The sequence below is a fragment of the Chiloscyllium plagiosum genome, unplaced genomic scaffold (genome assembly GCF_037043375.1).
Source record: "Chiloscyllium plagiosum isolate Xiang-an unplaced genomic scaffold, Cpla_swu_hap1 HiC_scaffold_30, whole genome shotgun sequence".
NCBI classification, from domain to species: Eukaryota; Metazoa; Chordata; class Chondrichthyes; order Orectolobiformes; family Hemiscylliidae; genus Chiloscyllium; species Chiloscyllium plagiosum.
The window spans coordinates 30,434,241-30,459,690 of NW_028270168.1; the positions used below are offsets into that span (position 1 = coordinate 30,434,241).

Sequence of the window (25,450 nt, forward strand, 5' to 3'; positions counted from 1 at the left end):
TGGTTTCACTCTAGTGGAACATGAGAAACAAAAAAAAAGTAGCCAATTTTTACTTACAAATATAACTTGGCCAGGACTAAGATTCCTTGTTCATTTTCATAGGTATGTAACATAGTACCTGGACAACGATGCATCAAGAAACTTACGGACAATCAAACATCAACAATGATTAAAGCAACAGCACGATCAGCGCCAGACAGGCAGGAAGAGATCAGTCGACTGGTGAGCAGTGGAAATCCATATAGACAATAGATTTCTGATGCACAATTCATTTGGGTCTTGCATTTAATTCATATCTAGTGTCACTTGTGTGGCCACTCTTTGTTTTACAGGAAAATTGTCTATAGTTTTCATTTTCCATTTTGCAGTTTAGTTGTTGTCAGTGAGAAGTTAATTTACTTAATATAATCAGAATTATAATAAGTCCCACCTGCTTCAGAGGTGTGTCTGAACAGATTGTTTAGAAAATATTTGGAATTTACAACACAGAAGAGCATTTAGTCAGTCCATCATGCTGATGCTGCTGTTCCACTGAAGCTAATTATTCTGTTCTCATTTCTGTTTCCTTTATTCTTTGATCAAACTAATGGTTTTCATTTGAAATATGTCTCACCTCTATAAATCGCTTGTGATTACCTATCCCATATTCTACTAATTGTCTCCATGAATATATTTCTTGTGCAAACCTCCTCCCAACAACAATTTTGAATCTATTACCTTTGTTCCACTGTTTACAAGTTCTCATTGTTTATATTTCTTAACATAATTTTGAAAATCTCTATTCAATCTTGTTAACCTTCTCTGCCCCAGTGAAGAGAACAATGTTTGAAAAGCTGTAACCTGGTTATAGTTTATAAAAGGCAGGTTATTGACTCATCTGCTGGTGCTTCATCCTGAGCCATCTTCTTGGCAGTTTTTCAGTTATGAAAGGATAATTTGAAACATTCCTCTTCATCTCCTTTCCGTGGCTATAACTGTGCATACAAATATTTAGTGAATATATTATGACTGTAGAAAATGTCCAGGACAAGCCCTTACAGTTCTATCACTATGTCATTGCCAAGTGCTCAGGCTCTCTGTACCGAGCAAGTTGATCTAAGATTCTTCTCTTCATTTTCAAATCTTTGCAGACTACATTGTACCTGAAAATAACCTTCACATGTTCATCATCACTTAAAATCTTCACTCTCCCAGCACTAAACCATTTCTCACCATTGATGTTCTATGTCTTGCAATAGGTGCCTGCTCTTTATTGGCACCTGCATTTTTAACTATTTTTAACCTCTCTGTTTCTGAAACTTTTTATTCTCTTTCCTTATTCTGTATCATGATACTTTCCTAGTTTTCAAACTTTGCTCTATGACTAAACCTGGCACTCTGCCTTGGAATGTGCAAGTTGCTGAGCAGCACTGTCTGAAAACATGTTGACAATCTCCATGTTTTCAATAATGATGGCAAGTATTCCCTATATTCTTCATGGTTTTTTTTGTTAGACAAAAGATTGTCTAGTAATGGATGAGGTAGAATCGTATCCAGCTCAACATCAGCTTGGCCGAAACTGTTCTTTACAGTCTTCATCATAACCATAGCCCCAATTCCATCTCACTTGCATATCTCACTTGTAAATTGCTTAGAGATTTATAATTGAACTCACTGGTGCTCAATTTCTGTCTTGCTTGATCCTAAGCTAAACATCCACATTATATCTGGTTTATCACTGAGACTGCTTTCATTTCTCATATTGCCCATCTTTACTCCTGCCTCATTTCTGTCACTATTGAAACTTTTATCTGCAACTTTACTCCTGCCTCATTTCTGTCACTATTGAAACTTTTATCTGCACTCTTGTCACCTCTGGGCTGCATTAACTAATTTTTTACTGTTTGTCTTCTTGACTTCCCAAAGTACCATTCACAGATTTTTCTCATTTATCTGGAGGTCTGCATACTGCACCAACCTTGGCCCACTTCTTACTCTTGCCTTTGCCAGTTTCACTGGATCTGCATTTCCCACTGTGTTAATATCTCCCAATCTACCTCTACTAGACTCAAATTAACACCCTCTACTCTGGTACACTGTATTTTCTTCCACTTCCTGATTGGCAAAATAACCTTTAGTCATCATGCCTCAGCATTCTGAAACTCACCATTTTCAAAAGTGTCTGTTTAAATCCAGTAATGGATTTAGTCAACTTCATTAACCCAGCCTTCAAACTCTTGCAGTGTCCAGTTTGCTTTTCATGTAGCACCTTTTGGCGGAGAAAATAAGAAAAAAAATGTATGTCAAATTTGAAAGTCTCTAATTTCTGCAAGAGTTTCAGCCGTGGGATTCTATGCTAATTGACATTGTATGTGCAGATGAAGAACGCCAGCTACAACCTTGATCCTTACATTCAGGAATTTGGGATAAAGGTGAAAGATGACATGACTGAGGTTACAGGCCGGGTTTTGCCAGCACCGATTTTACAATATGGTGGCCGGGTAAGTGATAACTGTTCACAGATATTCGCATAAGAGAAGACACCATGCATAATTTGGAGAGCAGCACGATAAAATACTGTGATTGAGTTCTAACATGATAAAGATCGATTGTGATAACTGTCAGAGTAGCATAGAGGATTCGGTAGACTTTATAACCGTGAATGCAGTCTATGCCTAATCCAACTGAGTAGTATTTTCTGCCCAAGTTCACGCCTAACCTTACTTAGAACATATATCAAAAATAAATGGGCTTGTTCTTTCTATCTGAAAATGTGTTGCTGGAAAAGCGCAGCAGGTCAGGCAGCATCCAAGGAGCAGGAGAATCGACGTTTCGGGCATAAGCCCTTCTTCAGGAATGAGGAAAGTGTGTCCAGCAGGCTAAGATAAAAGGTAGGGAGGAGGGACTTGGGGGAGGGGCGTTGGAAATGCGATAGGTGGAAGGAGGTCAAGGTGAGGGAGATAGGCCGGAGTGGGGTGGGGGCGGAGAGGTCAGGAAGAAGATTGCAGGTTAGGAAGGCGGTGCTGAGTTCGAGGGATTTGACTGAGACAAGGTGGGGGGAGGGGAAATGAGGAAACTGGAGAAATCTGAGTTCATCCCTTGTGGTTGGAGGGTTCCTAGGCGAAAGATGAGGCGCTCTTCCTCCAACCATCGTGTTGCTATGGTCTGGCGATGGAGGATCCAAGGACCTGCATGTCCTTAGTGGAGTGGGAGGGGGAGTTGAAGTGTTGAGCCACGGGTTGGTTGGTCCGGGTGTCCTAGAGGTGTTCTCTGAAAGGTTCTGCAAGTAGGAACGTTCTTTCTATCTGCAAGGAAATCTTAAAAACTGTCCCAAGAGTTGAGTTGAGAGGCAGCACGTACCTTAACTTTCTCCTCAACGGAACTGAGAAATACAGAACAAGAAGATAATTGAAAGCTGATTTTAGTTTGGCAAAAGGCAAAATGTTGTAGGTACTGACAATCGTAAAAAAAAAAACCCTCAAATCTTCAGAAGCATTCAGGCATTGAACAGAACCTACAGTCCAGTAGTCCTGAGAACGACTCATGTTCAAAATACTTCATCGATTCTTTTTGCAAATACTCCTGACCTGCGGAATGTTTTCAAGAATTTGCTTTAGGGCTAGAAGAAGTCAAACTAATATTTTCATCTTGATAATATCCAGTAACCTCCTGCAAAAAAGAAAATGTGTCTGTGGACATCGTTGAGGGCAGTGTTAGAACCAGGTTCCAGATTTGTATAAACCTCTAAGCACATAGAGTTGAAAACACTTCTCAGACCAGGCATCATCTGTGAAGGTAAGGTCAGAGAAGAATCTGAGAGTCGTCATGCCACAGCCGAGGTTGAGAAAGCAGGACAGACCTTCATGGTGACCTCTGCCAGTACGTGAGTTGAACCTGTGCTGTTGGCATCACGTGCATTGTAAACCAGACATCCAGCAAACTGAGCAGAGAAAGAGGCCATTCAGTCCATCATGTCTGTACATCTGAAATATAAATAATGTTTAAAGTGAGATCATCAACCTGAAACATTGACTGTTGCTCTTTATATTGATATGTTAAATTATTTGCTGATTGATTTCAGTAGCTTCTATGGCTTTATCAGATTTTCATAAGTTGCTGTGTTTTAATGAAAAACAGCCACCTGATTAAGGTAGTCAGCACAAGCCTTATTCCCATATATGGGCAGGGGAGAGAGAATTAAGTGTTTGTTCAGTGATGTCCTTAGTGTTCCCATTATCACTTCCACTTCAGAGAATTCATGGAAGGAAAACATTGATTATTTTCCTGATCAATCTTCAGACAGTATTTTTTCAGTGCTATTCTGTAGGTAGAACATAGAAAAATACAGCGCAGTACAGGCCCTTTGGCCCTCGATGTTGCGCCGATCCAAGCCCACCTAATCTACACTAGCCCACTATCCTCCATATGCCTATCCAATGCCCGTTTAAATGCCCATAAAGAGGGAGAGTCCACCACTGCTACTGGCAGGGCATTCCATGAACTCACGACTCGCTGAGTAAAGAATCTACCCCTAACATCTGTCTTATACCTACCACCCCTTAATTTAAAGCTATGCCCCCTCGTAATAGCTGACTCCATACGTGGAAAAAGGTTTTCATGGTCAACCCTATCTAAACCCCTAATCATCTTGTACACCTCTATCAAGTCACCCCTAAACCTTCTTTTCTCCAATGAAAACAGCCCCAAGTGCCTCAGCCTTTCCTCATACGATCTTTCTACCATACCAGGCAACATCCTGGTAAACCTCCTCTGCACCCGTTCCAGTGCTTCCACATCCTTCCTATAGTATGGCGACCAAAACTGCACACAATACTCCAGATGCGGCCGCACTAGAGTCTTATACAACTGCAACATGACCTCAGGACTCCGGAACTCAATTCCTCTACCAATAAAAGCCAGTACGCCATATGCCTTCTTCACCGCACTATTTACCTGGGTGGCAACTTTCAGAGATCTGTGTACATGGACACCAAGATCCCTCTGCTCATCCACACTACCAAGTATCCGACCATTAGCCCAGTACCCCATCTTTTTGTTACTCCTACCAAAGTGAATCACCTCACACTTACCTACATTGAACTCCATTTGCCACCTTTCTGCCCAGCTCTGCAGCTTATCTATATCCCGCTGTAACCTGACACATCCTTCCTCACTGTCAACAACTCCACTGACTTTCGTATCATCCGCAAACTTGCTCACCCAACCTTCTAGCCCCTCCTCCAGGTCATTTATAAAAATGACAAACAGCAATGGTCCCAAAATAGATCCTTGTGGAACACCGCTAGTAACTGCACTCCAAGATGAACCTTTATCATCAACAACTACCCTCTGTCTTCTTCCAGCCAGCCAATTCCTAATCCAAACCTCCAACTCACCCTCAATGCCATTTCTCCATATTTTTTGCAGTAGCCTACCATGGGGAACCTTATCAAACGCCTTACTAAAATCCATATACACCACATCTACCGCTTTACCCTCGTCTACCTCCTTAGTCACCTTCTCAAAGAATTCAATAAGGTTTGTGAGGCACGACCTGCCCTTCACAAAACCATGCTGACTATCCTTGATCACATTATTCCTATCCAGATGTTCATAAATCCTATCCCTTACAATTCTCTCTAAGACTTTGCCCACAACAGAAGTGAGACTCACCGGCCTATAGTTACTAGGGTTATCCCTACTCCCCTTCTTGAACAAGGGAACCACATTTGCTATCCTCCAGTCTTCTGGCACTATTCCTGTAGACAACGAGGACATAAAAATCAAGGCCAATGGCTCTGCAGTCTCCTCCCTTCCTTCCCAGAGAATCCTAGGATAAATGCCATCAGGCCCAGGGGACTTATCTATTTTCACCCTTTCCAGAATTTCCAACACCTCTTCCCTACATACCTCAAAGCCGTCCATTCTAATTAATTGTGACTCAGTATTCACATCGGCAACAATGTCCTGTTCCTGAGTGAATACTGACGAAAAGTATTCATTCAGTGTCTGCCCAATCTCCTCAGCCTCCACACGCAACTTCCCACTACTATCCTTTACTGGACCTATTCCTACCCTAGTCATTCTTTTATTCCTGACATACCTATAGAAAGCCTTTGGGTTTTCCCTAATCCTACCAACTAAGGACTTTTCATGTCCCCTCCTTGCTGCTCTTAGCTCTCTCTTCAGATCCTTCCTGGCTACCTTATAATTCTCAATCGCCCCAATTGAACCTTCACGCCTCATCTTTACATAGGCCGCCCTCTTCCCTTTAACAAGGGATTCCAATTCCTTATTAAACCACGGCTCCCTCACACGACCCTTTCCTCCCTGCCTGACAGGTACATACTTATCAAGGACACTCAATAGTTGCTCCTTGAACAAGCTCCACATATCAATTGCGCCCTTCCCTTGAAGCCTACTTTTCCAAGCCACGCATCCTAAGTCGTGCCTCATCGCATCATAATTTCCCTGCCCCCAGCTATAACTCTTGCCCTGCAGTGCACACTTATCCCTCTCCATCACTGGAGTAAAAGTCACCGAATTGTGGTCACTGTCCCCAAAATGCTCACCTACCTCCAATTCTAACACCTGGCCTGGTTCGTTACCCAGAACCAAATCCAGTATGGCCTCACCTCTTGTTGGTCTGTCTACATATTGTGTCAGGAAACCCTCCTGCACACATTGGACAAACACCGACCCATCTAACGAACTCGAGCTATAGCTTTCCCAGTCAATATCTGGAAAGTTAAAGTCCCCCATAACAACCACTCTATTACTTTCACTCTTCTCCTGAATCATCCTTGCAATCCTTTCTTCTACATCTCTAGGACTATTAGGAGGCCTGTATAAAACTCCTAACAAGGTGACCTCACCTTTCCTATTCCTAACCTAAGCCCAAACTACCTCAGATGGCGAGTCTTCATCCATCGTCCTTTCCACCACTGTAATACTATCTTTGACAAGCAATGCCACACCTCCCCCTCTTTTACTCCCACCTCTGACCCTACTGAAACACTTAAACCCTGGAACCTGCAACAGCCAATCCTGTCCCTGTTCTACCCATGTCTCCGTAATAGCTACAACATCGATACGAGGTAGATACGAGGCCATCTTGATAATTCCATCCATCGCTCTGTCCCAAATTACGAAGATTAAAATTTAAATGGATTTTAGAAAGGCCTTCTGGAGAATGCAACTTCTTTCTTTAATCTAAATATATTTGAGTTAATCTGGTCCTTCACTTGCCAACAAGTAAGTTTGAATTTTTGATTTATTTTTGCATCTTACCGTAGCCTATGCTTCACTCTAATTCAAATAGTTTCTTATCTTTGATACCTGGTGCAATTATGCTACTTTAACTTCTGGCACCCTCTGCCCTAACAACGTATTCCTTCACTTATGACCCTCTGCCGTTTTCTATCACCCCATCTTGGCCCATCCGTTCCTGCTTTTAGAAACAGCCAGTTATCAGTTTTCACTATCCTAGCGTCTCTTTTATTGTGTTCAATCCATCCTTACTGAAATTGTTTTTCCTGCACGTGATGTTTGCTGTATAAACACAAGTTGTTAATGAAATTGTTGCCTCATATGGTCAGGAGTTCCTTGTAAAGGTTTTTTATTCACATTGCTTGGTTCTATATGGATCTTGTCATCCTCAGTATGTCAACAAGGGTGACATTTGCCAACCTTCATGATTTGTCTTTCGTCCTGTGATTCATTCAGCCAATTCTAAAGCCAAAGGTCTTTGGACAGAGTGGACAAGAGTTGCTGTGGGAAAAGAGGGTTCTCAAACCAGGGTTCTGTATTCCTTCTGCTTTGGCTGCTTTTCCACAGCAGAGGTTGTGTACTCAGCTTTGTAGCTACCTTCAATTGTATGGCCATGTGGTACAATTTGCAACAAGATTCTTCCATATACCAATGTCATATAGGGATGCAGCACGGAAACAGACTCTTCAGTCCAACTCGTCCATGCCAATCAGATATCCTAATCTAATCTAATCCCATTTGCCAGCACTTGGCCCATATCCTTCTAAACCCTTCCTTTTCATATACCCATCCAGATACAATTACAGTATTTAAAAGGCATCAGCCTCCACCACTTCCTCTGGCAGCTCATTCCACACACGCACCACCCTTGGTATGAAAAAGCTGAGGTACGGTGTCTCAGTGGTTGGCACTGCTGCCCGACAACACCCGGGACCTGGGTTTGAATCCAGCCTCTGGCGACTGTCTGTTTGGAGTTTGCACATTCTCCCCATGTCTGCATGAATTTCCTCTGGGTGCTCCCGTTTCCTCCCACAGTCCTAAGATTTGCAGGTAGGTGAATTGGCCATGTTAAATTGTCCATAGTGTTTAGGGATGTGTGGGCTAGGTGCATTAGTCAGGGGTAAATGTAGGGGAATGGGTCTGACTGGGTTACTCTTCAGAGGGTCGATGTAGACTTGTTGGACCGAAGGGTCTGTTTCCATGCTGTACGGATTCTATGTATTCTTAGGTCCCTATTAAATCTTTGCCCTCCCACCCTAAACCAATGCCGTCTAGTTCTGGACTCTCCCACCCCAGGGAAAAAACCTTGTCTTATTCCTGGTGAAGGGCTTTTGCCAGAAACGTCGATTTTGCTGCTCCTCGGATGCTGCCTGAACTGCTGTGCTTTTCCAGCACCACTCTAATCTCGAACCTTGTCTGTTTATCCTATCCATGCCCCTCATGATTTTATAAACCTCTATAAGGTCACCCCCCTTAGCCTCTGACGCCATTCAGCCTCTCTCTGTAGCTCAAATCCTTCAACCTTGGCAACATTTTTGTAAATCTTTTCTGAACCCTTTCAAATTTTACAACATCCTTCCGATAGGAAGAAGACCAGAATTGCACGCAATATTCCAAGTGGCCTAATCAAATGTCCTATACAGCCGCAACATGTCCTCCCAACTTCTTTTCTCAGTGCTCTGCCCAATAAAGAAAAGCATATCAAACGCCGCCTTCACTATCCTATCTATCTGTGACCCCACTTTCAAGAAGCTATGAACCTGCACTCCAAGGTCTCGGCATCACTTCCCAGGACCTTACCCATAAGTGTATAAGTCCTGCCCTGATTTGCCTTTCCAAAATGCAGCACCTCACATCTATCTAAATTAAATTCCATCTGCCAATCCTCAGCGCATTGGCCTATCTAATCAATATCCCGTTGTACTTTGAGGTAATCTTCTTCACTGTTCACTGCACCTCCAATTTTGGTGTCATCTGCAAACTATACCTCCTATGTTCGCATCCAAATCATTTTGAATTTTTAATGAGACCTTTAGAATTTCCTTAACATTTTTTAATGTTTCAAAATATTCTCCATAAGATTGAGCGCCAATCTTTAATTACGAAAAGAGGATCTCTTTTAAAAGCTAGTTATTAGGTAATTGGATGTGGTATCTAGAGTAGTAAAGCTGACCATGAGATTATGTCTATAATCCTGGAGAAATTAAGTTGTAACAGTGCCCATACAATTAGGCATTGTGATTTGTCTTGAAGAAGGCTTACACCCAAAATGTCAACTCCTCCATCTCCTGATGCTGCTTGGCTTGCTGTGTTCTTCCAGCCTCCTGCCTGTCTACAGTCAGCTTTGTGATTTGTGGCATCAATTCCTCTGTAAGCTGTTAATATCGATGCACTCCCATTGATACCACACCATCTCAGAAAATCATAAACACAAACAATTTGATCTTTCTGCAATTGCATTTCCTGCTTATGTTAATTGTACTGGCTGGTGTTCTCACTTTCAAGGCTGAAGGAGACCTGATGGAGCCAAAAGCCCAGTAGGGGAGAATTGTCTATAAGAGCTGAATATACAAGGGGGAAGACAACAGTAACTTAAGCTAGACAGTATACAGAGGTAGTCATGTAGAGTGCCTGCCTCTGACTGAGATTGCCATGCATTTGAATCCCCTGGATGTTCAAGCTGAATTCCACAGACATAATGTTAAATAGCTGACCTGACCTCACCATGATATTGTAATTCATTTTGAGTAGAGTGAGAGGGAAATCGGTCATAACTAGTTCACCTTGCTATTAGTGCATATATCATATGTCAGTCCAACTTTCTGCTGATCATTTCTCACTCCTCTATGACTGTATAGACTTTTACAAGATGATATCATGCAGAAAATTCCACTAAAACAGGTTTGTACTACCACATAAGATGTGTACAAGCAATCAGATTTTTTTTTGGAGTAACATAAGACATCTTAGAGGATCAGGCACAGTGTATTAGGGTGAAGAGACACAAAGCTACCACCTGAGAAAGCTGGATTTGGAGGCCGTAGGGCACAGTTGGTGTCTGGCCAATGTGCAAGCTGTCAGGGGAGAAACTTTGATTGTCGGAGAGTGTACCTGAATTGCCATCTACTGAAGAAGTCAATTTAGCAGCCAATTAGCTACCTCCATTCTCTCACATACCTGTTAAACCAGTCTGTGGACTACTTTAAAAAAGCAAAGAGACTTGAAACATCTTACAGATGACTATAAACATTATAATAGCCTCACAGAATGGTGCCATCCATCAAAATGTAGTTGTGACCTTGTAATTAAAATAAGAAACTACAGAGGTCTTCTGAAATTGTTTGTTTCTTTTGTGTTTCACAGAACCGAGCAATTGCTACTCCAAATCAGGGAGTGTGGGATATGCGTGGCAAACAGTTCTACAATGGGATTGAGATCAAAGTCTGGGCCATCGCCTGCTTTGCACCACAGAAGCAGTGCAGGGAGGAGGTGCTGAAGTATGGAGATTTTCTTTAAGTATAAACAAAGAACAAACTTGCAATTATTAAAAAGTCTTGAACATTCTATGAACATGTCAAACATTTCCAGTTTTTTGGAAGTGGGTTGTCATTGTTTTTAAGTAGGACATTATTTATGTATTTGATATCAGTCCATCTGTTTTTGGTGGCAATCATTGAAAAATGCCAGTGGCCATTGCATTGACAGAAGTTTTCTGCTCTTGAATAGAGCTGTGCTACCTTTTATATCCAGCTGAACAACCAAAGGACAACCCCTCAGCAATGTAATATATTATTATAGAATAATCCAGAATATTATTATGGAATAATCCAGGAGGTGGCCATTCAGGTTATCATGTTTGTGTCAGCTCTTAAGATTATTTCATTTCCCAGTTCTTTCCTTGTGCCCCAATATTTGTTTCTGCTTGTATATTTTCCAGTTTTGTGAAACGTTGCCACTGAACCTGCTTCCACCACTCTTTCAACAAGTAAATTCCAGATCACCAGAACACCGTGTAGAGAAAACACTGTTCCTCCTGACACCTCTGGTTCTTTTGCCGATCATGTTCAGTCCAAATCCTTTGTTTACTAACCCTTCTGCAAATGGGAGTACCTTCTCTAAATTTATTCTTATCAAAACCATTCATACGCTTGAACACCTATCAAATCTTTTAACCCTCTCTGCTTAGAGGAGAATAACTGCAGCTTCTCCAGAATTTCTGCAGTGTTAAACAACCTCATTCCTACCATTCTAGTAAATCTCTTCAGCTTTGCAATGTCATGATATCCATCCTGAAGTATTTGACAATCTGTTAGAATCTTCAAAGAATGTGACAAGGTTAATCAGTGTGGAAAGCAGTAATTTACAGTATTTGGATGATTAAAAAGCATTCAATCAGGTACCACAGGACAAGTTTTTAAACAAAATTAGGCTACCTAGGATTGGGGTAGATTAATTGTAGATTAGTTAATAGACAGAAAACTGGAATTTACCAGTGTACTGGAAGGATATGTAATTGGGTCCCAGTTGTTTATAATCTATATTCATTACTTGGATGGGGAGATTGCATGTAAGATGTTTAGGTGGATGGATGATACAAAGTTACAAAGGTCAGTAAGCAATGAAGAGCATGCAAAGAGACTGTAGAAAGATGTGGGCAGATTGGATAAATGGGGGACAAAAATAGCTGATAGAATAGTGTGGTATGAAATTAGCCATTTTGGTTAAAAAATTTAAATGGAGATGTTGGAAAATATTTAGCTAGTTTTCTACCTGTTTGTCCAATGTAGTGTACAGGGTAAAAACAATGACTGCAGATGCTGGAAACCAGATTCTGGATTAGTGGTGCTAGAAGAGCACAGCAGTTCAGGCAGCATCCGAGGAGCAGTAGTAGTACTGCTCCTCGGATACTGCCTGAACTGCTGTGCTCTTCCAGCACCACTAATCCACAATGTAGTGGACAAACAGGCAGAAAGAAAACTAGCCATCAGGATACATAGACATCAGCTAGCCACAAAAAGACATGACCCACTCTCACTAGTATCCTTATATACGGATGAGAAAAGACACCACTTCGGGGACAACACATCCATCCTAGGACAAGCCAAACAGAGACACGCACAAGAATTTCTAGAAGCACAACATTCTAACCAGAACTCTATCAACAAACACATTGACTTGGATCCCATTTACCACCCCCTGAGAAAAAGAACAGGAAATGACATAACCAACCCAATGAAACCCAAACATATAAATAGACAGTAGGCTACACCACCAGTGCTTCATCTGGAGGTTCACTGAAGATGTTACATAGTATGGTGATGAAATGTCTGAAAACTAACCTTCCAGCTCAGCGAGCAAACCTACATCCATGTCACCATCCATTATCATATATTTTATGTCTTCCACAGTAAACACAAAATCTCCCCCATTTCCTGCAGTTCCACTCATAGGCTGCCTTGCTGATCTTTGAGGGGCCCAATTCTCTCCCTAGTTATCCTTTTGTCCTTGATGTATTTATAAAATCCCTTTGAATTCTCCTTAACTCTATTTGTTAAAGCTATTTCATGTCGTCTTTTTGCCCACCTGATTTCCCTCTTAAGTGTACTCCCATTGTCTTTATACTCTTTTGAGGATTCACTCAATCTCTGCAGTCTATACCTGACATATGCTTCCTTTCTTTCTTGACCAAAACCTCAATTTCTCTATTCATCCAGCATTCCCTACACCTACCAGACCAGCCTTTCATCCTAACAGGAACATACAGTCTCTGGACTCTCGTTATCTCATTTTTGAAGGCTTCCCATTTTCCAGCCACCCCTTTCCACAGCTTCCCCCCACCCCCTTTCCAAATCAACTTTTGAAAGTTCTGTCCTAATGCTGTCAAAATTTGATCTTCCTCAAATTTAGAACTTTAACATATAGATCCAGTCTACCCTTTTTCATCATTATTTTAAACTAATAAAATTATAGTCTCCAGCCCCAAAGTGCTCCCCCACTGACACCTCAGTCACCTGCCCTGCCTTATTTCCCAAGAGTAGGTCAAGTTTTGCACCTTCTCTCATAGGTAAATCCACATACTGATTCAGAATTTTTTTGTACACCCTTAACAAACTCCTCTCCATCTAAACCTTTAACACCATGGCAATCCCAGTCTATGTTTGGAAATTAAAAATCCCCTACCATTATCACCCTATTATTCTTACAGATAACTGAAATCTCTCAAATTTGTTTCTCAATTTCCCACTCACTATTGGGGAGGTTCTCTAGTATAATCCCAATAAATTGCTCATCCCTTTCTTATTTCTCAATTCCACCCAAATAACTTCCCTGGACATCTTCCCAGGAATATCCTCCCTAAGAACAGCCATAATGTTATCCCTTATCAAAAACGCCACTCCTTCTCCTCTCTTGTCTCCCTTTCTATTCTTCCTATAGCATCTGTATCGTGGAACATTAAGCTGCCTGTCCTGTCCATCCGTGAGCCATGTTTCTGTAATTGCAATGATATCCCAGTCCCATGTTCCTAACCATGCCCTGAGTTCATCTGCCTTCCCTGTTAGGCCTCTTGCATTGAAATAAATGCAATTTAATTTATCAATCCTACCTCATTCTCTACTTTGTTCCTGCCTGTTCTGACTGTTTGACTTGCTCCTTTTCCCATCTGTACGAGTCTCAGACTGAAGTCTTCCCTCACTAACTCCCTGGGTCCAACCTCCACTCCCAGCTTCCCCTTCCCCCCCCACAACCCCACAACCTAACTAGTTTAAATCCTCCTAAGCAGCTCTAGCAAATCTCCCTGCCAGTATATTAGTCACCTCCCAATTCAGGTGCAATCTGTCTGTCTTCTACAGATCACTTCTACCCTAGAAGAGATTCCAAAAACCTAAAGATGTGAACCGCTCGCCCTTGCACCAGCTCCTCAGCCACCCATTCATCTGCACTATCCTCCTATTCCTACACTCACTAGCTTGTAGCACGGAGAGTAAACCAGATATTACTATCTTTGAGGACCTCCGTTTAAAATTCCTGCCTAACGTCCTATATTCTCCCTTCAGAATCTCATCCTTTTTCCTTTCTATGTCATTAGTTCCAACGTGTTCAATGACCACCTGCTGGTCCTTCTCTCCTTTGAGAATATTCTGCACCCTCTCCAAGATATCCTTGATTCTGGCACCAGGGAGGCAACGCACCATTCTGATTCCTCCCCTAGCAAAACTGAAGCAATTTGACAATAGGAAACCCAGATTGAAGGGTGTTGCTGAGATTATTAGAACAGTATTGTGTGAAGAATTTAGTGACCTGCAGTGCAGTAGAACATATACAGATCTGGTTTCAATGTTCTTAACCCAGATTCTCACTTCAGTGGATTGTGAAGCGTTTTATTTTGTACATGGTAAGCCAGCTATAAAACACAATTTTCCTTCAACTAACTACTGAATTATAGTGTAATTTAAAATTTCTGTGTAGAATTCTTTCTGCATTAGTCTGCAATTACAGGCTATTGTAACTACCATTGCAAGAACTCAGTACCTTACCCTATGTATTTTACACTGTCATGCTTGCACCTGCAAAGCTTGTGACCTGCATTTAGAAGGCTATTGTAAAGCTTGTTTCGAACACAAGGGAATTAATGTTACTTAAAATCAGTACAATCACAGAATTGCTTCAGTGCAGAAAGAGGCCATTGTGCCCATCAAGTCTGCAGCAACCCTCTGAAACGTATCCCACCCAGAACTATCCCTGCAACTCTGCATTTCCAATAGCTAATCCACTTAGCCTGCACATCCCTGTGCACGACGGGACCATTTAGCGTGACCAATCCACCTAACCTGCACATCTTTGGACTCTGTGAAGAAACCAGAGCACCCAGTGGGAACCCATGCAGACATGGAAAGAATGTGCAGACTCCATACATTCAGTCACCTCAGGCTTGAATTGAACCCTGGCACTGTTGGGCAGTAGTGCTACCTGCTGTGCCACTATACCATCCAGATCAGTTACCAAACAATTGAACACCTTATCTTTGGGGAAAAAAAAGACTTTAGATGCTGAAAATCTTAAATGGATGTTGGGCTGCATGTATGGAGAGAACAACATGTTTTAGATCAATAATTTTTCATTAGTTATGATGATGAAAAGCCATCAACCTGAAACATTAACTCTTTTTCTCTGTCCATGTGTATTGTAATTCCCTAAAACTGTCCCCTTTATGTAAATAGCAACTAAGTATGAAGAATCCTCTGGTGCAACTTCTGCTTCCCTCTATTGTATCACACAGTATGCATTCCTATTCAGTGGTTTGTTTATCTACCTGGATACTGCAGAGAAACCAACAGAATAGAACATGCAGAAGAAAATAGATGTTGTTTGGTAGTACAAAACGTGAGCTGAAAAAGACACATTTTGTTGAATGTCTTCATTTTGCACTTATCAGGTCAAATTGTATGAATGCCAATTCAAATGTAAAACCAATATTTATACTTTAAGAAAAGAGTGCAGGTTGGTTGGCATGTTGACTCTGGTTGTGATGTTGCCATAGAGAACACACCAGTAAATAATGACTGACAGCTGCCAGGTTTTATCTAAATTTTAAATCAAGCAGGTTGATTGGTGAAGACATTGCCCTGAGAAATGAACCAATGAATGTATATTGCCTTTTTGTTGAGTTGGAACAGGTGCAGAGTGTCTTTGTCTGTCATGTTCTTTGTCTGTCAAGTCTTATGTATTAATACTTGGTTTTCAGTGCCTACAAGTGTGCCACGCAGCAAGCCTGACTGACAATCTGAAATTATCCTGCAAATGCTGTCCAATCGCATCTAATCACATTTTATTCAGCAAAACACAATTTATTGAGACCATGTTAGATTTTGGACTTTCTCAGCTTTGGATTACCCATTTAAATCTCTCATTTTCCTCACTGTGTACAAGGACACAACCATCTTGATAGGGCCATCTCTGAACTGCCCTTTCACCAACTGTAAGCTTTTATTGATCTTAGTCTTGATATATGTTTGACAACAATAGATTTTACAAGTGAAAATGGATCATATCTCTAATATTGGTGCTTTGGAACAATATCTGTGATCTCTCTAAGCGGGCGCATAGTCATATATGCAGCAGTAGAAACACTTGGTAAATGCAAGAAATTACAGACACAAAACAATAATTGTTAGAATTGTAACTTACATCATCATTTGCCACAATTTGCTGCTGAATTTGAGGAATATATTTGATGTGATGTTTGTACAAGCAGACAGATTTTGTACACAAATCTTGAGTGCCCCCCTCCCACAAAGGAAATTGTCTTTTTGGATAATTTCTGTTTTCAGACAGCTGTATTTGGCAAACTGTATGTATATTAATAAGGGGAAAAGCATAATTGCTGAGGGATGTTCTGACTGACTTCCCAACTTGCATGGCGGATCCTCAGAAAGCACGATTCTTTTTGGAAATCACAACAGTCCCAACTGCCCATAGAGCTCAGTATTTGAAAGTTTTGTCTTTCAAACATATAGGAGTTTTACTGACCAGCTGCGAAAAATATCTAAGGATGCGGGAATGCCTATCCAGGGCCAGCCATGTTTCTGTAAATACGCACAAGGAGCTGATAGTGTGGAGCCAATGTTCAGGCATCTGAAGAACACCTACTCAGGACTCCAGCTTGTCATTGTTATTCTACCCGGGAAAACACCTGTCTATGGTAAGAGTTGTAGAAGCTTCATGTGACTTTGAATCAATTGCTTCTGAAATACAGTAGCACCACCTGGTGGCAAACACTTACTTTTGGCTCTCTTTTTCCAAATGAACTTGCACATAGGAACTGATTATCTGTCCCTATCAGTTACGTTCATGATTCTGAAAAGGTGTTCAGTTAATTATAAAATAGGGCAGCATGGTGGTTCAGTGTACCAGGGACGTGTGTTTCATTCCACCGCGGTCGACTGTCTACATAGATTTTGCACGTTCTCCCATGGTTTCCTCCAAATGCTCCTATTTCCTCCCACAGTCCAATGATGTACAACGGAGGTGTAATGGCCATGCTAAATGCAGGGATAGGATAGGGGTGGGGGCATCTAGGTGGGATGCTCTTTGGAGGGACAGTGTGGGCTCGATGAGCCAAATGGCCTGCTTCTACGCTGAAGGGATTTTATGGATCCTATTCTATGGATTCTATATTGAGTGTGCAGTGAGTTTAAGTAATGAATAGATGAGCCCCACAGATCAGGAAGATCTAGAATTCAATCTTTGCTAAATTAACTGACCTCAGCAAGGGAAGGAAAAGTGACAACACAGTGAACTGTAACAGCCTGGATTAGGAAAAGGTAATTTGGGTGGGGTTCCCATTTTTAAATACAATTCAGTAATACCTGTAAAAATAAATATGTGGACAACTGAAGACATAGAGTCATAGAAACTTTTCTGATAGAAACAGACTTTTCAGTCCAACTTGTCCATGCTGACCAGATTTCTTAACTTAATCTAGTCCCATTTGCCAGCATTTAGCCCATATCCCTATAAACCCTTCCTATTCATATACACATCCAGGTGCCTTATAAATGCTGTAATTGTACCAGCCTCCACCACTTCCTCTGGCAGTTCATTCCATACACGCACCACCCTCTGCGTGAAAACTTTGCCCCTTAGGTCCCTTTTAAATTTGTCCCCTCTTACTCTAAACCTATGCCCTCTAGTTCTGGACACCCCCAACCAGGGAAAAGACCTTGTCTATTTATCCTATGCATGCCCCTCATGATTTTATAAATCTCCATAAAGTCACCCCTCAGCCTGTGACGCTCCAGGGAAAACAGCCCCAACCTCTTCAGCCTCTCCCTGTAGCTCAAATCCTCCAACCCTGGCAACATCCTTGTAAATCTTTTCTGAACCCTTTCAAGTTTCACAACATCTTTCTTATAGGAGGGACACACAAGAATTGCACACAATATTCCAAAAGTGGCCTAACCAATGTCCAGTACAGTCACAACATGACCTCCTAACTCCTATACTTAATGCTCTGTTCAATAAAGGAAAGCATACCAAACGTTGCCTTCATTATTCTATCTATCTGCAACTCCATTTTCCCGGAACTGTGAACCTGCACTCCAAGGTCTTTTTGTTCAGAAACACTCCCTAGGACCTTACCCTTAAGTGTGTAACTCCTGCCCTGATTTACAGTTCCAATACGCAGCACCTCACAATTATTTAAATTAAACTCCATCTGCCACTCTTCGGCTCATTGGCCCAGCTGATCAATGTCTGGTTGTAATCTGAGGTAACCTTCTTCGCTCTCCGCTATACCTCTAATTTTGGTGTCACCTGCAAACTTACTAACTATACCTCCTATGTTCACATCCAAATAATTTAGGATGATAAGCAGTGGACCCAGCACCGATCTTGGTGGCAGAGTACTGGTCATAGGCCTCCAGTCTGAAAAGCAACCCTCCACCGCCACCTCCTGTCTTTTCACTTCCAGCCATGCATGATTCAATACTGATTCTCCCTTGTGGTCAGATAATTTGGTAGCACTCTGATATTAAAAATGTTCATTTGGAAAGAAAATTTAAAACTTATTTTTATATGGCACTCTCCATGAACCTAGCCCCATAACCCCTTGGATTCCTTTAAAACACTCTAAAGACAACAGTATTTCTGAGTGTTGTCAGCGAACTCATACAGTGATGTGATAATGACCGGATAATCTAACTTGAAAGATAAATATTGTCCAGGGAACAGGATGATATCCTGGTTTACTTCAAAATAGTGTCATGGATTATTTTACTGGCTTGAGAGAGAGCAGATGAGTCCTTGATTTAACATCTCATCTGAAAGATGGCACCTCTAACAGTGGAGCAAACCATCAGTACTGCTCTGGAATGTCAGCTTTGAATTTTGTGATTGTGTCATGGAGTGAGATGTGACTCCACACGTTATACATTGGAGATGGGTGTACCACCAATAAGCTATATAAGTCATCTGGCAAAGATTTGAGGTTTAGGACTGGATGAGAGTGAAGACGATCACGATATTTGCTCTTCTCAAGAAATGCTGTATCCCATTTTTTGAAAATTACTGTGGTTATTTATTGATAGACAACTGAACTTGAATATTCAAATATGAATGGGACCTGTGTATCACCATTGCTTGAGAATCTAACACTGGAGATAAACGTTGCACTAATTTGGGACGAATATTCCTTTATTGAGAATTGAACTCCCATAACAAGTGATTTGCATAATGCTTATATCAGTGCTTTTTTAAAAATTGAGATTATCACTAACAGGGTAGAAGGTGAAACCTTCATTTAGAATAATGATTAACTTCAATTGCCAATCAAGTTGACCCAGCAGTGAAGCATTTGGATTGCTGCAATCAAGTGGCACCTGAGATATTTTAGGCCTTCAAGCTTGATAGTTCAACCAGGTTATCTCATAAGGTCTTTAGTATTATGTGTTAAATGAAAATATTTTGTTATGAAAGTTTTGGAACTTTAATTTTATAAAAACACACTGCTAGGCATATTGCTCTTTTTAACTTAAAATATTCAAAATTATGACATTTGAATTTCAAGTACTAATTTTTGATTTTGTTTCCCCAATTTAGCTGAGGTGAAGCGAGTAGGTGATACCCTCCTTGGGATGGCAACTCAGTGTGTTCAGGTGAAAAATGTTGTGAGGACATCTCCTCAGACATTGTCTAACCTCTGCCTAAAAATCAATGTGAAATTGGGTGGAATCAACAACATATTGGTACCTCATCAACGGTAAGATTCATACGTTATACAAATAAGGTTTGTGGTGGTATTAGATAGCTTGTGCTTTTAACACCATTTTTATACTGTAAATGCAGTAAATTATTGAGGAACCGTCCATGGTCCTACCTCTGATACAGCAGGCAGCTTAGCAAAATTTCATTGGTATTTTGGGATTTTTTTTTCTTCATCCATTGATACTATGGTTGAAAATTAAGCAATATATGTGCAATTTACCAGTAAATCTCAAGCTATGTCCAAGGTTCAATTAATAGCTTGCCATTTTGGAAAAATGCACTTCCTATACTTCCAAGCTTCCGAGAGATGACATGTGCATTTTCATCAGACTTTTCTTTCCTTCAAGGGGTATGATCATTGCTGATCAGATGAAAATTTATTGTCTATTGCTAGTTGTCATTTAAGAATCTCGTGGTCAGCTACTTTTGTAAACACAACTGTAAGGCTTCATCGTCCATTTCAGAGGACAGTTGAGAGTCCACTGTTATTCTGTGCATTTGAACCAGGTAGACCAGATTAGGTAGACCCCAGATTTGTTTCTCTGAAGGGCGTTAGTAAACTAGGTATGTTTATATGACAATGTGATTATTTCATGGTCACCATGACTGTTACTAGGTTTTTATTCCAGATTTATTTAACCATTTTGAACTAAATTCCCTAGCTGCTACGCTGGGATTTGAGTTGATTTCTTTGGATCATTAGACTAGTCTTCTAGATTACTAATTCAGTAACATAACCTGAAGGCTTGTGGCATCCTTGAAGTGATGAAAATTCAGTGTGGCACAGAATGTATATGATTGCACCAACTTTTCTAGAAGAAAAGGTTTTTTTCTCTCCATAAAAATGTGCAGTTTGACATGAAGACAAATAGGATACAGACCAGCTGGCAATGTCTATGTATGTTGGTGGCACAGCAACTGACTTTTGGAAGTGCACAAGTGGCGGATTTTATTTCACGGTTAAGTGACAGGCATGCATGCATTTATTTGGCTGCGAGGAAGCAAGGCACAAGTCCCATTGCTTTTTCATGCTCCAGATGGAAGCTGTGTGGAATTGCTTTTTATGTTATTTCATGGGATTATTTTCAAAAAGAGAAGGAAAACTTGTTAAACATTTTCTACATCTAAACATCTTTTAGTGCAAATTATGGTTGTGGGGATAGCTAGAATCGACATGATTTCATGCATTCAGTTTAGCAAAATTGGTTTTGAAAGACTTCAGGGAGTTAAAGATTGTATGGGAAGTATACTTGTATACAATCTTTAGCAAAAAAATCAATTTGCTATTAAATAATTTATTTGTACATGTAAAATAGTTTTGTGTAATTTATTTGGTTGGAACAATTCTGCAATAGAAACAAAAGCAGCAAGGTGATCTCTTCAATTTAGCAGTCCTTCCTGAAGGACACAAGGGAGTTAAAAACAAACACATTTTGGAACTAATAAGCACATTGAATTTGTTCTCAATCAACTCTTTAAATTTAAGACAATGTTATTCTAATGTGACATGGAACTGCTTATGCTTCAGAAAAGCTTGTTTACGATTAAACTTTCCTCAAATCAGAAGGTAAAAATACAGCATACCCTCCAGAGACTATTCTCTTGAGGAATTTAATTACGTGCTTGATATTCAGGATACAAGTTCAACATCAGAAGACAATGAGAGCAGGATGAAGCCATCCAGTCTAATGAGTTTACTCTGTCATTTGATCATGTCTGATATGTTTCTCAACCTCATACTCTTATCTTTTCCTCATAACTCTTGATCCCCTTACTAATCAAGAACTTATCTATCTCTTTCTTAAATGTATGCAATGACTTGTCCTCTATAGCCCTCTGTGGCAATGAGTTCCACAGATTAACCATCCTCTATTTGAAGAAATTCCTCCTACTCTAGTTCTAAAAGGTCATCTGTTCACTCTGACAGGGTGCCCTTGGGTCCTGGTCTCTCCTATTGGTGGAAACATCATCTCCACATCCACTGTATCCAGACCTGTATTGATGAGATCCCCTTTAATCCTTCCATTCCTCATGACAAGACCTTCATCCTTGGGATTATTCCTGTAAACTTGCTATGGACCCTCTCCAAGGTTCCTTAGATACGGGCCCAAAACTGCTCTCAATATTCCAAATACGGACTGTTCAGCCTCAGTAGTACATTTTTGCTCTTGCATTCTAGCCTTCTTGAAATAAGTTCTAACATTGCATTTGCTTTCCTAACTGCCAACTGAAACTGCACATTAACCTTAAGAGAATCTTGAAGTCGGACTCCCAAGTCCCTTTGTGCTTTAGTTTTCTGAAGCTTTTTCCATTTAGGAAGAATAGAGGCTTAGACTATTTTCTATCAAAGTGCATAACCAATTTGGTGTTTGTTATAAAGAGTCATGTGTGGTGTGATGTTTCTTTTCCAACAAGTAGAGTGTCTCTTAATAAATATGGAAGTCAGAACAATAGAAATGTCAATACTTCTAAGACTATAATACCAGGGAACAACATTTTTATTTTTCTTTTACCACTCAAGTTCCAATTATTTTAACTAGCACAGTCCTTGACGGTAGGAGGAGATATTTAGGTGCATGCTGTCAACCTTTGGCTGTATAGAAATGCTGACTAATTGATCCAATACTCTATTCTAGGCTCCGACAGAACAAATTAGTTTTCATTTACGGTTGTGAATTGTTCCTCACCTCTAACTGAGCCCATGAGTTAAATTTTTACATCTGCCTTTTCTTAGCTGTACTTTCTAAACTGTATTTGGTAATCATACATTCTCATAGGAGAGTTTATTCCCTTAATGAAGCATATACCCTGTAGTATATAACTTGTTTTCGCAGCATTAAATATCACTTCCTTTGGACAAAAATATATGTTTTATTCTGTTTTCTACATATATTCTTTTAAAATTAAAATGGGTATACTGCTAAAACAATGAACTTTAAAATCTTGGTGATTGTACACTTGAATCTTGTTGGACCACGTTTTACATCTAATGTTTTCTTTCATGGGTTTTTTTTGGTACTGTCACTAACTGTGCTTATGGATTGACTAGCCTACTTAATTAAGAATTCTATGAAAAAGTGGCAGATGGCAATGGAGATTAAGCAAAATTCTCTTTTACGCAACAATTGCTTATTGGTTCCTGGTAACCGCGTGATTGCGGCTGCTTTGTGGTTTTGGTCTGCTGAAACAATGTGACTGAAAAACTTCATTTGTGATTGATGTCAGGAACTGCTGCTAATTGTTTTTAGTAATTGTTGAGGATGTCACATATTAATTTAAACTGATTTATTTTGGGCCTCAATAAAATGCGCTGCCAAAGCCATAATGGAATACAAATTAGAGGGCTTTTTGAAGAAAATGTTAATTTATATTGTTGTATCCAATTACAGAATGCCACGTGGCATTGCTCACAGAGAAATGGAGGATTTAATGACACTAATTGATATTCTCTTTGTCTTCCCCACCTGGGGTCTTTCAAATTACTTTGAAATGAAAAATTCCAGCTGGGGAAAACAATTAGGTCTTAATTTTTTAAAGCTCAGTACTAAACATTTTAGCAGTCTGAGTGAGCAGAGTGGTTTACTGTAACTAAACATTAGACTTGGAGGTTTCTCAGACTATTTGGGAGAATTGTGTAGTGTACTTAAAAGCAACTGAAGTTTAGGGCTGAAGTATTCTAAGAATAGTGAGAGTCAGAACGACTGACGAAAAGGTGATTAAATGTGGTTACAAGGGGATGGTGCAAATTACGTCAAAAGATTAAAGAAACTGGGAAAGTGAACAAGAATGACAGCATTCCCGGTGCATAGTGGGAGCAGCAGACGAGGTGGACTGAAGGGTCTGTTTGTGCTGCACGTCTCTATGACTGGAGGTGTGGAGGAAGTAAAAGTAATTATCTTAGAAATCAAAAGTCAAGGTATATTTCCTACTTAGAGACTGTGGAAGATTGTGTCCTATTGTCCCACCATATTGATTTTTAATCTTCGAGTAGGGATAAATTCATATGGGCTCAACATTGATACTAAAGGGACAATAGGGGTGGAATCAAAATGTATTTTTTTTTCTGGTGGAATAGTATTATTTTAATAGATGCATCAATTTACAATGGGATGAGGATAGGAATGTATCTGTAGATCCAGAATAGCATTGGAGAGCAAGATAAGGCAAATGCTGAAAAGAGTTTTAAAATTGGGTGTTAGAAATATTTAGACAGCATCTGTGGAGAAAAGCAGTGAAAATTTCATGTTGATATTGTCCCTTCATCAGAATGATCTTCGAACATCAACCTGATGAATATTTCCGTAATTTTCTGATTTATTTTACATTTCCAGCATCTAGTGTTTGTCTTTTTCTTTAAACTAGACCCTGACTGCAATTTTCAGGAAAATGTTGAATACATGTCAGTAAAATTGTTGAATGTGATGAGCAGAGCATGACAAATTTGATACTAAAAGTCTTTCGAGAACCACAGATAATTACAAAATGTATACTTCTAGAACAGGAAATTTCACTAAGGGAAGTTATCAGAGTGGTTTTCAATGTGATGCATATGCAAGTATGAAATTCAAAATAGATTCACTACAAAATTAATAGCGATGTCTGGTAAAGGAATGCATATAATAAATATATTTGTCTATTATAACAGCCTTGCGAACAAACCCCCATCTGATCCCACGATACTGATTCCAATCCAGAGCCTTTTCAGTAGAAAATGAAATAATTGTGTTAGTCACATATTCACAAACCCATGAATTTCTATTATACCAACAGATTAATCACAATTATTAATGGCCAATGAGATTGAGTTAATAATAATAACAGCTGAAAAGTCACATGATCACTAGATCTGTGAGCTTGCTCATTTGGGACTTATAATACGAGTAAGAAAAATTAGAACTAAGATGTCCTATGTTTCTATAATAGTTTCACACAACCAGTATTAATGAAAAGCTTATAAAATTCACCTGAAGTAAACGCAAATGCACTTTTGCTTTAAAAACAAATCACACCCACCAATAGCATCAGAGGTGTTCTTATTAGAAGTTAGTCTGTTGAACCAATAATTTCATCATTGAACCGAACTGGAGAAGAAATATTAACAGAAATGAAAGTTATTTAGTGCAATCATTTATTTAGCTTTTTAAACTATTGACTATTATCCAGTATTTAGTTATTTAAATCCAGTATCCTATGGATATTTAAGTAGCCAGTTCAACTTTATACAAGAACTGTTGATAATTTGTCACATTAAACCAGGGTAAAGTGGCATTGTGGTTATGTTACTGGACTAGTAATCCAGATGCTTGGACCAAAGATTTGGAAATATGAGTTGAAATATTACCATGTCAGCTAGGAAATTAAAATTTTTACAGTTAGATGTAGGAGGATTTGAGCTTCAGGGAGAGGCTGAATAGGCTGGGGCTGTTTTCCCTGGAGCTTC

The 25,450-nt window shown here is 40.0% G+C and overlaps 1 protein-coding gene and 1 long non-coding RNA gene across 4 annotated transcripts in view; one reads left to right on the forward strand and one right to left on the reverse strand.

Annotated features, from left to right (window-relative positions):
- The window catches only part of LOC122563675 (protein argonaute-1), a 117,906-nt gene that overhangs the window by 57,114 nt on the left and 35,342 nt on the right, over positions 1-25,450 (forward strand). Inside the window, exons 9-13 of the mRNA XM_043717729.2 lie at positions 103-222; positions 2,358-2,480; positions 10,612-10,745; positions 16,764-16,948; positions 19,846-20,005. Of these exons, the coding sequence (XP_043573664.1) occupies positions 103-222; positions 2,358-2,480; positions 10,612-10,745; positions 16,764-16,948; positions 19,846-20,005 (722 nt within the window). The remainder of the gene's footprint in view (positions 1-102; positions 223-2,357; positions 2,481-10,611; positions 10,746-16,763; positions 16,949-19,845; positions 20,006-25,450) is intronic.
- Positions 1-25,450, reverse strand: part of LOC122563676 (uncharacterized) — a 94,108-nt gene that overhangs the window by 20,586 nt on the left and 48,072 nt on the right. For 2 of the 3 annotated variants that reach the window (XR_015752159.1, XR_006315693.2), the window contains 3 exons: positions 3,340-3,962; positions 1,844-2,248; positions 15-1,796 (listed from right to left, as the gene is read on the reverse strand). This is a non-coding gene — a long non-coding RNA (uncharacterized LOC122563676). Of the gene's footprint in view, positions 1-14; positions 1,797-1,843; positions 2,249-3,339; positions 3,963-25,450 lie in introns of those variants that run through there. The other variant, XR_015752160.1, reaches the window with a different exon arrangement.